General features: G+C 40.0%; 1 protein-coding gene across 5 annotated transcripts in view; it reads left to right on the top strand.

Moving 5' to 3' along the window:
* Positions 1 to 14,224, top strand: part of MAST4 (microtubule associated serine/threonine kinase family member 4) — a 414,954-nt gene that overhangs the window by 360,856 nt on the left and 39,874 nt on the right. For all 5 annotated transcript variants that reach the window (XM_054032193.1, XM_054032192.1, XM_054032196.1 and 2 more), the window contains 2 exons: positions 2,873 to 2,934; positions 10,962 to 11,047. In XM_054032193.1, coding sequence (XP_053888168.1) covers positions 2,873 to 2,934; positions 10,962 to 11,047 — 148 coding nt within the window. The remainder of the gene's footprint in view (positions 1 to 2,872; positions 2,935 to 10,961; positions 11,048 to 14,224) is intronic.

Below are 14,224 nucleotides of genomic sequence, written 5' to 3'. Positions count from 1 at the left end.
AAATGTCAATCTGTCCTCCCATAAGCATCTGTTCCTTCCCAGATCTTTTAACTCAGAAGAATGTCAAGATCATACATCCCAACCTGTACCCTCTTCAGTTTATGTCCTGGTATTTGCATGAGCATCAGACCTAGAGCATTCATGTTCAGAGGCCGTTCAGTCTATCCCTAGACAAAGCAGAAAAGGCTCTAGAAAATGCTATTTAACTAAATGGAGGCATTTCTCTATCTGGATGCAACAGAACCAGTTATCCCCAGAGTCAGCAGATAATCCTACTATTTTGGACTATCTCCTGTCCCTGAAGACTTGACGGCTTCCCATAGGTTCACTGCATGTCCATCTAGCAGCCAGCAGTGCCTTCCATCCTCCTGTAAAAGGCCACTCCACTTTTACTCACCCTACAGCAGTTAGATTCCTGAAAGGTCTCATTAGGACCTTCCCACCAATGGTGAAATCAACACTGCAATGGGAACTCATCCTTGCACTCTCAATATTTGCCAGACCACCCTTTGTACCATTAACCATGTTTTCAGTGCGCCACCTGTCCATGAAGGTCACCTTCCTAGTCATTATCACATCACCCAGAAGCATGAGTGACTCACCATATACCATATTTCATAAGGAGAAGGTTTCCCTTCAACTCCACCTGAAATTCATCCCCAAGGTAATTTCCTCAGTTTCACATGAATCAAGCTATTCACTTACTGGTATTCTTTCTGAAAACTCAGATTTCCAATGGGAGGAGACTTCACTCTCTCGACATCAGATGGGCTTTGATTTTCTATCTGCAAAGAACAAAACCAATTGGGAAACCACCAAGGTTATGTATCAGAGCTATCACAAGGACCAGTGTTATCTGCTCAGAGACTCTCTAAGTGGATCTCTGGCTGCATCATTCTTTATGTTGGCATGTATTCCTCCTGATGGGGTGAAGGACCATTCTACTAGAGCACAACCATCCATACCTTCATGAAACATTACGCCTCAGTCTAGGCTTCTTCTGCAGATGCAACAGTTGGAACAGCAGTTTTACAGACATCTATGTCAACTGCATCCTTGCAACTCCCTCTCCCTCCTCCTACTGCCAACCAGTCAGTCACATGTGGAATATACATAGAAGCCAACACTCAAAGAAAGAATGGAGGTTACTTATCTATAACTCGAAGTTCTTTGAGGTGTTTGTTCCCTATCTGTATTCCACTACCAGTGCTCCTTCTCCTCTATTTCAGATCTTAACAGTAAGAGGAGGAAATAGGTTGGCAGTGCTCCGCACTGCCCCTTGTTTCAGAGCACAAGGAGCGCAACGGCACAGACCAATGGACACTGCTTGCTAGAAATCTCCAGTCTCAGGCGAGTGGTGTGCATACATACCAGCATGTAGAATACGGGGGAGGGGGGATACACATCTTGAAGAACCACCAGTTACAGATAAGTAACCTCTATTTCTGTAGGATAGTGAAAGCTAAGATGAGCTATTTGATTATTCAGTATATTTTTCTCCATTACCTTTCATGGTAGAAACAATTAAGATGAATATTAGAGAGACAAGGTGGGTGAGGTAATATCTTTTATTGGACCAACTTCTGTTGATGAGACAAGTTTTCAAGCTACACAGAACTTTTCTTCAGGTCTGGATTAATCGTGATTGCCTCAGCACATCAGACTTAGGCTCAGACCCTGCAGATCTGTTCCTTTGGCGGCAATGACAGTGGTGTTCAATGACCAACCAGCATCATTAAAGCAAAGTATCATTTATTTAGAGCACAAGTATTACAGAGCAAACATATCTTAAAAACAATCAAACACACTACGTGAGGGTCTAGTTTACCAGGTGGTTAACATTTTCCACATAGGGCCCCTAGTAGGACTAGCTTCCTGTAGACCAGGGGCAGGCAACCTATGGCACACGTGCCGAAGGCGGCACACGAGCTGATTTTCAGTGGCACTCACACTGCCCAGGACCTGGCCACCGGTCTGAGGGGCTCTGCATTTTAATTTAATTTTCAATGAAGCTTCTTAAACATTTTAAAAACCTTATTTAGTTTACATACAACAATAGTTTAGTTATATATTATAGACTTATAGAAAGAGACCTTCTAAAAAAGTTAAAATGTATTACTGGCATGCGAAACCTTAAATTAGAGTGAATAAATGAAGACTTGGCACACCACGTCTGAAAGGTTGCCGACCCCTGCTGTAGACTCTTCCCAGTGCATCTCTGTGTCAGCTTGTCTCTTTGTCGGAGCTCACTAACAGTCTCTGGACAGTCCCTGGTGACTCACCTCCCTTCACAGGAATCACTTTTTAATTGTTTTATCCCTTAGATCTGGTAACTCCCAGCTCTGGCAAAACAAGGTTTACAGCATACTTGACACAGGATACAGGATCTTTTAAGCCAACAGTTTGCCCCATTGTCTTTCAAGTGTCTACTGAAATAATCATATTTAGGAAGCCTTTGTGTTGCTTCCTTGTATGGTGTTCCCACAGCCCTGTCCTGCTAGATCAATACATTCCCACAGGGAAGTTTTATAACCCCAGTATACAGTAACTTCCTCTCACTGCCCCAGGCACACATGGGGTTCATAAAGTTGTTACATCTCAGTATTCATAACATTATTACATAGCAGCTCCATTTCTGTCACAGAAGGATTCATAAAGGAATTCGACAACAGGTCAGAATTTCCAAAAGGGGATTATCCTCCTAAACTGGAGGACTTAACTGAATTTTAAAGGTCATTTAACCACTAATATAGGTAATACAACACTTGTTAACTGTCTGTTCCAGAGAAGTGACATTTTCATGTTTTTGTTTGGCACTTGCTTCTGTTTTCTATATGTATTCTAAAATGAAGTTTCTATCCTTTGTTTTCAGAAATAGCTCAGCTAGCTAGCTATGACAGTGGCACAGCAGAAACTCCAGAAACAGATGAATCAGTAAGTGCAAGTCTTCCTGTTACAGTGGTGGTGGCTGATGTTTTTAGCATATCAGTTTTAAAAATACAATAATGTGTTAATTGCGTTGTTTCATTACATTCTCTAGTAGATTTTTTTACATGGCTGGCTGAACAAAATATAGGTTAACTTTCAAACCAATGCCAAGGTTCATAACTGATTAAAGATAGCAACAAGCAATAGCCCAGTTATGCCTTTTGTTTTCAGGAAGTTGTAATTTTCACCATTTTCATAAAGTCACTAATATTTACTTCTGTGCCTGGAGTTATCTATTGCTAGAGACTTGCTTGTTTTCTTGTTACCTTTTACATTTCTGCTTAATCACTGTATTTTTTTCTCTTTTTGAAAAGGGTTTAAAAATCCCTCCAAAACTAGAATATTTTGCACAGACTTTTTAAGTCCTCCACTTACACAGTGATCCAAAATTTAAGAGGGTGTAATGCACTGAACAGATAAATGTCAACAGGTTAAAATGGTAGCTCTACATTTGGAAATTAAGATTTGTGAGTAGGAAGATTGTGCATTGAGTTTAAAAGATGTTTTGTTGCACTTTGAAAATACATATTGTGAAGATATTATACTAGGGCTGTGGGTAGTAATAAGTAATATAAAATAATCCTTTGCAGTGACTTGTTTAAATTGCCCAAGGTAGAATAAAAGTCAGTGGAGATGACTGGAATTACTGGTGTGCTTAAGGGCAGAATTTGGCCCATTATAATAAAAAACAAACAAACCTAGCCATTTTTCTTCTAAACAAATACACCATAGAAAACACAGAGGTAGGATTACAGTGCAGCTTCACAGCAAAAACAAGCAAATGCCTTTGGGCTGCATACATAATTCAGTTCAGTAATAGTTAATTGGCATGACAAGCTATACAACTATTGCTAGTGTGTAAAATAGAATCCTCAGGTATCTGATGAAAATACTCCAGGATTTCCAGGCAAAGGCCTCAGACTGTGTCTGGGGGTTTTTCACCTTATGATCATTCCTGATTTGGTGGCGGGATGCCATCTACAAAGGGTTCAGGTGCTGTAACATGGAGGTAACTGTACCTTTCTATGCACCTTTGGTCCATCTGCATCTGAAATATTGCATAGATCTGGGCACTTAATTATCAGAAATATACTGACAAGAGGTTAAAGAGGAATAACAAAAATGATTAGGGGGCTGGGCTTACTGAATTATGCAGTGTGACTAACGGTTAAATATGGCTACATATCAGGAAACACTTCATGATAATGTATTGTGTTAGTCTCTGGAATAATCACCCAGGGGACGTGGTGGAAATCTTGTTGCTTAGCAAATGTAAAACTAGACTGTCCAAAACACTCATAAATGTGTAATTAGGAACAGTCTTGTCGTGGCAAGCAAATGAATTAAATGACTTAATAGGTCTCCACTTTCAGCTCCAGATTATATCATTCTGTTAGCATACCTAGTGGCTTTCATGTACTATATTGTTATATATACCCTATTTGTGCAAAATGGTTGCCTGGAAAAGAATGCTTTCCCCCCACTGCCTCCTGTCCTTTTCAAAATGCCCAGACCGACACCAGTGTTGGTCCCTCCCCTTTCAATGGGGGATATCCTCAGAGGTTCTGAAGACCTACAAGTTGCATCTTGGCAACACAGGAAAGCAAGACTAATTCATTTAGTGCTGCCACACTGGGCCATACCCACCTGGGATAGGTTAAAATAATTAATGTTTACCACTCATACTCCAGTGCCACTTGGTGGGTGTGTGAGGGGGGGGAGGTACATGCTGCTTGAGAACTCTGTGGAAATATCCTGAGCCCTCTGTGAAGGAATATACATACCAATTCAGACATACTCTCTGGAACTAAAACCTCCCTCCCATCTGGCATATCAGATCTATTTTGAGGAAGGATATGGGAGAGAGAGTTCTTCACTAAATCTTGGAGACCAATTGAGTGGCTTCACCGGGGTTCAACATTTATTTAAACTGGTCCTGCAGGAAATGAAAAAGTCGCTGAGCACATAAACAACAAATCAAGTAGGAAGAAGGATTTCTTTGCCATACATATAGGAAAGCTTTATATCATTAAGTAACCCCAAATTTAATTAAGAGTTAAGTTTCCCAGTGGTGCCTCACATCTTTCCAGAATGTCGAGGTCGGCTACACTCCAAACTCTGGCAACCAGGTTATGAAGAGTTGCCACCCCTACAATTAACCTTAACTCTGTCCTCTGCGCATACTAGTTTTTTCATTTTCTACAGAACACTCTGAGGACAGAACATATGAGCACTCTAGGACATAATCTTGACAGTCCTCTTTGCTAAGGCAAAACTGGGGTTTAGGTCAAGCATAGTGAAAAGGAACTACCTGTCCTACACTCAAGCACTGGGCCTTCTCCACACAAACCACTCCAGACTTGCAAAATGCAACCTCTCTGTCCCCCCCCCGTCACTCTTCCCCTGATGATTTCTTCCAAGATAGTGTCTTCACTTATCCCCTACTTAGCCCTAGAAATCACTAACATGTATGTCACCAATTATTGATAATCCCTAGGACAGGTACACCACCGCTAACGCAACCTACAGAACTTTGTGCTGAAATGAGGCATATTTGATCCCTTTGATGTCCTCATGCATGTCTCCTATTAGCTGTTCCAATATACTCCAACAAATCCCTCCACCTTTCAATACAACTACACTGACACTGTTGGAGTGCATGTCAATAAATGCTAGAATTCAAATCTGTGGAGCACAACATAAACAACACATTCTTTTAGTCCTTCCTCATGTCTGTTTATTATGGTAAATTATTCCCACCCCCATGTACTGAACAGGGGCGATCCTAAACTAGCTGCAAGCAACTGGCGCCCTAGGCAAACCATGCAATCAGCACCCCAAACCCAAGGCAGATATAGGCTAAGGTTTTTGGTAAACTGGGAAACATTTTGCCCCTTTTTTTCCTTTTAATGTTTTTTTAAGTATTTTTTTTAAACAGAGGCTTAATTATTTGGTTTGTCCGTCCATCTGTCTGTCCAACCAATGTTTCTGAGATAAGATAAAATAGAGACACGAAATTTTCAAAATAGATTTGTACACAACAGCTAGATGATATTTCAGTCCAATTTCAAATAAAAATGCATTAAAAATGTTAATTATAATTTTTATTATTACAAATCCAAAATCATCCATGACGCTATCCTGCTTTAACTGCCATTACCACCACATCCAATACAGAAAGAAATAAAAAAACTCTTCAATGAACTTTAACCTGTATTTACAAAACACTCTGAATAAAAAACACTGTACTCTTAAAATATGACTTTTCTTGCTTTAAGTTTTGAAAATTCAGTCACCAGTTCTTTTAGATCCAATATTCCAGCTATTTCATGCTCTATTGATATTGTGGCAAGTCCAAGATTCTCTTGCACCATTGTTGAACGCAGATATGTTTTTATCAATTTTAAAGTTGAGAAGCTACGTTCCCCACTAGTTACGGAAACTGGCAAAGTTAAAAGAATGCACAGAGCTATAAAAATGTTTGGAAAACTGTCTGTGCATTTATTTTCACAAACAAACTTCAGCACTTCTTCAGGAGTGGAATGTTTCTTAAGTCGTCTTGAAAAAGCCTGAAGCTCACTACATAAATCTGTAGCATCAATGTCTTTTTAATTTTCATGAGTCAATGCCAACTCCAGTTTCATACAAAATGCTCTTATCTGTTTTGCTGTTTTCTTTTGCAAGCTGTGGATATCATATAGAAAGCCAAATACTGACTCTAGCTGCTGCATCTGTTGAAAACTTCCGTCAACCGCGTGAATAGCAGTATCAAGGACTGCGATGTAGAAATTCACTTTGAACCTTTGTTTTGGGTTCTGAATGGGTGTGTCTCGTCCTTCATACAAAAACTGCTGTTTCTTTTGCCCAATGCTAACTGGCTCTGGTTCAAATTCTGTCGGAAAGTCTATTTCTTCAGCAAACTCGAGAGGATCTACCATTGTTCTTTTGAACCCTTAATCATGTCTGAATTCCTCCAGAATATTTTTAGTTTGCTGCAGTTTTTGAATAGCAGAATGTATGTTCAAGTTCTTTTTCTGAAGCTGCTTACTAGTGAGGTTAATCTTGAAAAGGATATTATACCACAAAATGAGTGAAGTCACAAATTTGAATTTGGAAAGGCTATTTGCAAGAGCTTCTGCATCTGAACATGCCGTATTGCCAGATGATCCAGTAAAGGTAATATCATAAATTTCAGTTAGGGCATCATAAATGTTTCCAAGTTCACAGCAAAGAGGCTTCAAAGTATCAATGAGTTTGACAAGACCCATCTTGACTGACTAAGTGGTTTCACAGTTAGAGAATTCACATAGTGAGTCAGAATCTCCCAATGACGTGTTGAGCCTGAGAAAAACACATAAACACGTTGCACCAAGTCAAAGAAACTGCTTGCCTCCAAACAGCATCTAGCAGCATCATTGACAACCAAATTCAGAGAATGCGCACTGCAAGGAACGAAAAAGGCCCTAGGATTGATTTCCATCATTCTCCTTGGCACACCATTGTCTTTACCCTTCATATTACTCCCATTATCATAGCCTTGGCCACGTAAGTTTTCAACAGATAATGACATTGTTTCAAGCTCTTGTAGAATAGTTTCAGTCATAAATGCTCCAGTCGTCTCCTTCAGTGGTAAGAATCCAAAAAATGTTCTTTTATGAGCACTTCAGCATTATCGTCATCTACAGGCTCTTCCATATCCACAAAACGAATGATCATCATTTGTTCAACACGACTCACATCTAGTGTACAGCCCAGTATTATTGAAAGTATTTTGCAGAATGGGCAGCTTCTACAATTTTCTTTTTAATGGGCATTTGCTAGGATTTGAATCAGTTCATTCTGCATATTTTTTCCTAAGTAATGAACCTGTGTTTCATGATGAGTTATTTTACATAGATGCTCCTTCCTGACTGGATCAAACAAAGCTAGGTATTCAACAAATTTTTAAAAGTTTCCATTACCTGGAGTGTATGATATTTCATTTCTACCATGGCCGTGGAATGCTAAATTTTGTCCACCGAGAAGTCTTATTAAAGCAATCAGACGCTCTAATATTTGTTGCCAATATTCTTCTTTTTCTTCATCAATAGTTTTTCCTTTTTTTCAATCATAATTCAAGTTCTTTCCAATTTTGAAAACATTACAAATGTTCTGTACTTCTTTCATGTGAAGAGAGAATTGAAGATACGTTTTTCCAGTCCTTCGAACCTTTTTCAGTAAGTGATGTACCAGTTGCTTGATTTCTAAACAACTTGCAGCAAAAGCAAAACACGAAGTCCTTCGACACTGAATATTGTAACCAGTTTTGATTAATTTCTTCCCCATTAATGAGTTTCCTCTTGTAATGCTGAGCAGAGAATTTTCTTTTATTTCCATCCTTGGGGAAGGGAAATTCATGAACTTGTTCGGGTCCATGTTCCATGAGAATTTCCACTGTCATCACATCTGGGCCATGAAGCTGGGTCCCAATGCTGTAACTTGTTTGTAACTTCCTTATTCTTTCTTCCTTCTACTTCATTTACTTCAATTTCTGCTTGTGTCTCTGAAGGTGAATAAATTTTCTCCACTTCCATATTAGTCGGATGCTGTGAGCTGCCTTCATCCAGAAGTAAGTTTCCATCAACTTGAGTTTCCAAACTGCTTTTCTGTGGATGTGAGCTGCCCTCATCTCAAAGTAATATACTTTCATCTTGATGTTCCAAACTGCTTCCATGCGGATGTGAGCTAACCTCCTCTCCAAGTAAAATTCCTTCATCTGGCTGCTGTGAACTGCTTCCATCTTTATTTGGATTAAAGAGAAGATGTTTCAGGAAGGATCCCTGCTGTTTTGCTTGGTCCTTTTCCTTCTTGGCCTTTTGTTTACAATACTCAGCTCCTGAGGGCTTTCTTTTTCCTCTTTCTGCCATGGAGCATTTGAATATTGTTATACTGTGGTCCTGACTGTAAGCATTATAGTGTTAAGGATGGCTGACACACCCACCACATGGTTGGCGATTTAAACCACATTGCAGCCATCCCAACATGTCTTTTCACTGCTTAAAGGTTCAGTGATTCGTAACATACACTCACTTACCTATTAAAACAGTTAATTACAGCGTTTACACAGAAACAATATGACCTTTTTCGACATTCTAACCCAACACCGGTTGTTTGGAAAGTAATCCCCTTCCTCACGGTTACCCGCTTGGAGTGTGATGTCATCACTTTCGTAGTCTATTAAGCATTAACGCTATTACTTTTCTTTTATGGACCTTATTTATTACATGTGAACCAGTTATAACAAAGAAAAGTTCATAATTATACAGCCTGATAATAACTCTTAAAGATACTCACATTTTGGATTTATAATGCTGAAAGACGTTATTCTTTACTCTTTGGCACCAAGAAACACAATTTTCCATAGTATTCGTTTGATTCTTAACCATCTACCTGCGACGTATGTTAAAATGACTGTTTGACATGTATCAATTCGCGATATCTCCGCTCTACATGAATTTCCGGCTATGCGACCTTGATGTATATTCGAGTTAGGTGTCACTAGCATTGCAGCTCTTGCCGCTGGTGGATGTATTTCATTGTGGCTGAGTTATTGCTTATCCAAATTGCGGAGTGGGTCATCTTGACCCTACGTCACAAATTGGAAAAAAAACTCACTAAAATATTACTTATTTTTGCAGTAAATAAAAGATCTGACATATTAATAAATTCTCAGAAATGTAGTGAAATGAATTATAATTCATATTCCCTCCGTACGCGCACAGGAATTGAAATAATGACATCTTAGTTATTTTATTTGTATTTTTTTCACCTTTTTCATTTTTTTTTATTTTATTTTTTACCCTCGAATTTGGTGCCCCGTTTAACTTGGCAGCATAGGCAACCACCTAGTTCGCCTATATGGATGGGCCACCCCTGGTACTGAACCATTCTTAGTGGCTGTTTCCAGTTACAGAGGGCAGGGTTAAGGTTGTGTTGTGGGAGTGGCCAAACTTTATTTTTCCTGGTTTTCAGAGATTTGACATTCTGGAAGGACATGGTGCACCATTGGGCAATCTTAACCTTAACTCTGCATTAAGGTTTTGGGTACTTAATTCTCAGCTTTCCCATGTACCACAGCCCAGCTTTCTGCCTCCATTTCTTCTGGTTCTTTGGCAATGATTACCCCAGTCCCAAAATGTACTGTTTAGTCTCTGCTGCCTTTACATAATCTCCTCATCTCCAATCTCTCGTCCAGTCCAGTCCAGCCCAGTTTTCCTACCTCAGCCCTCCTCCCTAGGGAGAGGTGGGTGTTGGCGAGGGCCCCACACGCTGAGGAGCTGGGGAGAGGGTTCAGGGACTGCCATGGAGGCAGTGGGAACGTTTGTGGAGCAGGGGAAAACATGAGGGGGCAGCATGGATGTGGGGATTTTTGGGGGACAGAACTGACGCCTCCTAGTATGCCCCGCTGCACAGCTCTGAACTCCTCCTTTCCACCCCACTGTTCCCTGTGCTGCCCCACACCTCTCTGCATTCCCCCTCACTGCTCTGACCTCCCATATTAGGCAATGAGTTCATCCATCCTTTGTTAGTCCATCCTGACCTATACATCAAGGACCAGATTTACAAAAGTATTCAGGCACCTGAGTGCCTAAGCAGGTTCAGTGTCTATCTGCATCCTTAGCTGGCTAAATATTTTTGTAAATCTGGCCCCATGTATGTCTGCCAGCACCCCACCACAGAGGTGGGTGGATTAACAGATGCAGAATAGCATATAACTTGCTGGTGGAATAACAGCTTGTTTCAGAGCCTTCTCTGGCCCCTGATCAGTTGAGCTGTGGCTGATTGACCAGAGCCCAAAAGAACACTCCATCATGGTTTTGATGAGCATGTTGCAGCCTGAGGGCAGTAAAGAATTTTTTCTGTTTTATATATGTCTGTAGTGTTAACTTTGTTCTCTTTCTTTCTTTTTTTTTTTTTTTTTTTTACTTAAAAAGAACTCTAATACATCAGTAAAGCTCCGGAGGAAACCTCGTGAAAGCGATTTTGAAACAATTAAACTGATTAGTAATGGAGCTTATGGGTGAGTAATCCATGAGTGTAACAGCTCTTCTGCATTTTGTTTTTGCATAATTTCCCATTATTTTTTACTGTAAACAGCAGGGAGGGGCGTGTGATTGTGTGTGTGTGTGTGTGTGCCTGGGTGCTTTTCTAATTCTGGTTTCTAGTCCAAATGCATTTCCCATGTTATTACTGACAATTGTGATATACAAGAAACAATTGAGCTTTCTGCTAACTGGTGCTAGTCAGTAACAAAATCCAGCATACTGCAGTGTCTTGAATTAAGATAACGTATATTCTCACCAAACAAGATGCTTGGGAACCTGTAGAACTAGATGCCACATGAAGCTAAAGATGAAATGTTAAAATGGAGTTTGAAGAAAATTTAAAAAGTCTTAGCTTAATATTGAAAGCAGAATTTTTTTCAAATTTTGAAATGGAATATAATTGAATCTGTAAGAAGTACACTGTAAAATAGTGTTCTTGCCCTAAAAACATAGACACTGTTTTAAGTGAATACATAAAATATTTTTTCCCGATTGAAAATAAATTTATACCAGTCTGTTTAAACCAAAGATGCCTGAATGATGTCATACCGAGAACTCCATTGGCAGTTTCAGTTCAAGGGCCTCGCTTGCCCGGATAAAAATGGAGAGCACTCATCTTTCATTTGGAAATTCAACACACTGCGATTGGATGTCCCAGCATGCAAAGCTCTGTCTTGGCAATGCCATGCTGCTCTGATTAAGATCAGACATTGCATGATGTGCCCTGTGGTGTTTTTTGGGCTCCACCTCTGTACACAAAAGGATTAAGGCAGGTCTATAGATCCAAACTCCTGTGCTGGGAGAGGCTCAAAAAATGGATTCAAACAATTTGGGTCAACCCTACGGTTATTGAGGAGCCCACTACCAAAGAAAGTTGGCTCTATTATGGGATGAGGAGCTGTTTCCTGGTCCTGACCTCATCATGCTGATTCTAGCCCTTTCTGCTCTCTGCCACAATGTGGCAGCTGCATTATACATCTGAGTGCTCACTGCAGAATTCCTGAATGTAAAAGAGTGAGCCACTACAGTCCACCTTCCTATCCAGTACAGTGGATCCTCATGCTCACTTTTAATGGCTAGAGGCTTATGCTAATATGCCTCTCTGGTCACAATTAGTTATTTCTTTGTTGTGACTCATTGACCAAGGGAGTAGGAGTATTTTGGGCTGCAGCTAATTCACCCTTTATGCCAGTGACGGTCAGTCACTATAGTGCATGCAGGGGCTATTGTCTGTGCCTAGACCTGCTTACGTGGCTCAGCAAAAGGCCTGAAGAAAATGTAGCATAATTTTCATTAAAATTACATAAAAATCCAAACACAGCTCTCAGTACTCAACCTCACACAAATCATCCCCTCAATGATTTTCCCCTATGTACCTCATTGCCCCATATTCAATTCTTGGAAAAGTCCTCTTCACAGCAGGAATCAGCTGCTGCCACCCCTGCTTCACTGGTGCATGCGTCTCTCTCTCCTTCCCCTGACAGCTGCTCCCTCCTTTCATCTTGTCCCCAACTTTCTCATTGGAGGAGGGGGAAGATAGGGAAGGCACTGACTTGGCTAGCAGGTGAAGAACAAAAGAGAATCTTAGCCGTTGTGCCCACCCAACATTGGAGGGATTCCTGGTGAGGAGAGGAAAAGAGAGATGGGGCCAGGAACCCTGAGCCTCCATCCAAAGGGCAAATGTTAGGAAGGTCTGTCTGTGCCTCATGCTCCTTACACTCTAAGAGCCTCAGCCAGTCATAGAGCAACATAGTGCAGAGAGCCACTTCTAGTCCAGAGCAGACCAAGTTTCATAGAACTGTAAAGCCAAAAGGGACATTTATGATCATCTAGTCTGGCCTCCTGCATAACACAGGCTGAATTTCACCCAGTAATTTAAAGCAAGCCCAATAACTTGTGGTTTCAAATGAATTCAGGCTAAAATGTGTGAAACCTTTGGGATTCACAGATGTTTTCATGAATAAACCAGTGGCTGTCAAAATGTTCTCAAGCTGCACATAATGGGACCCCACACATCACAAACTTTCATAGGAGAAATGAGTATTGTGTTCTGTTCTGTTGTATGTGGTACTCAATATAGAACAGAGTAGAGTACTGGTGACGGAATATACAAACCCCACACTGGTAAGGAAGGGCTCAAGCAGCAACTCTGGGCCCAGGTGGATTCACTCTGCCATACCTGTAAAGCATTCATGTCTTGGAAGAGGAACTCATAAGCACCTTTCTGGTTAGATTTCCACTCCGCTTTACAAGGTAGGAGGTAGATTAATTTGCATTGACATTTTTCAGGCATTTAGTGTGGTTAGTTGACTTGGCAGCATGTGATTGGTTGATTTACTGTATATTTATTATCAGCATGTTTAAAGGGTAACATATCATTAGTACCTGAATTCCTCTTATCCTCTATAAGAAACGGAATATAATTAAGCAATAATGTCTGTTGCATCTGTGGATACAAAGCAATAAACTTCTTCATAGGCATTTATTACAGTATATTACAAGTATAAACAGCTGAAATTAAAGTTATTGTTATTATGCTACACGGATTTTTTTTCTCTTCCAATGTTTTTCCACTTCATTAACTTTTGAAGTAATCTAAATATGTGTGGATTCTGCCTGTGCTTCATTGATTTATTCTCAGGAATATGTCACTAGGTATTTTGTGATGTGGCTTGTTAATACTTGATTATGTTATTGTAATATTTCATTTCTTTCAAGGATGTAGTGAAAGGATTCCTCCTGAACCAAGTGAGAAGCAAATGTTATCGAGTGCAGTGTTTTTGTTTGGTCCTGCCTTCATTAGTGAAGTGAAAGGATTTGATGATTTGACAGCGTAATTGTTGGTCTTGGCACATTGTAGCAGAGATTAGTCAGATATGTTAAACTTCATGAGTTTAAATTTGAACCATTGTTTTTTTTAAAGTTTGAGTAAATATCTTTGCAGTATTCCGCTTTGTAACTGCTTGAATAAACTCATTTGTAGTGTAATTAAATGAGTGTATAGTAGATGAGGTATATCGGGCTTTTGGGAATGGTTGGGAATATACAAGAAGTTAAACAAGCTGTGAATTAGTAAACATGTAGGATGCAGGCCAAATCATTAATGGTTTCACAAGCTGTCTATCTTAGACGCTCTCACCAGCCAAAAGGTT

This window comes from Malaclemys terrapin, chromosome 6, assembly GCF_027887155.1.
Source record: "Malaclemys terrapin pileata isolate rMalTer1 chromosome 6, rMalTer1.hap1, whole genome shotgun sequence".
NCBI lineage: Eukaryota > Metazoa > Chordata > Testudines > Emydidae > Malaclemys > Malaclemys terrapin.
The sequence above is the reverse complement of the archived record's forward strand: the minus strand, read 5'-3'. Positions and strand labels throughout refer to the sequence as shown.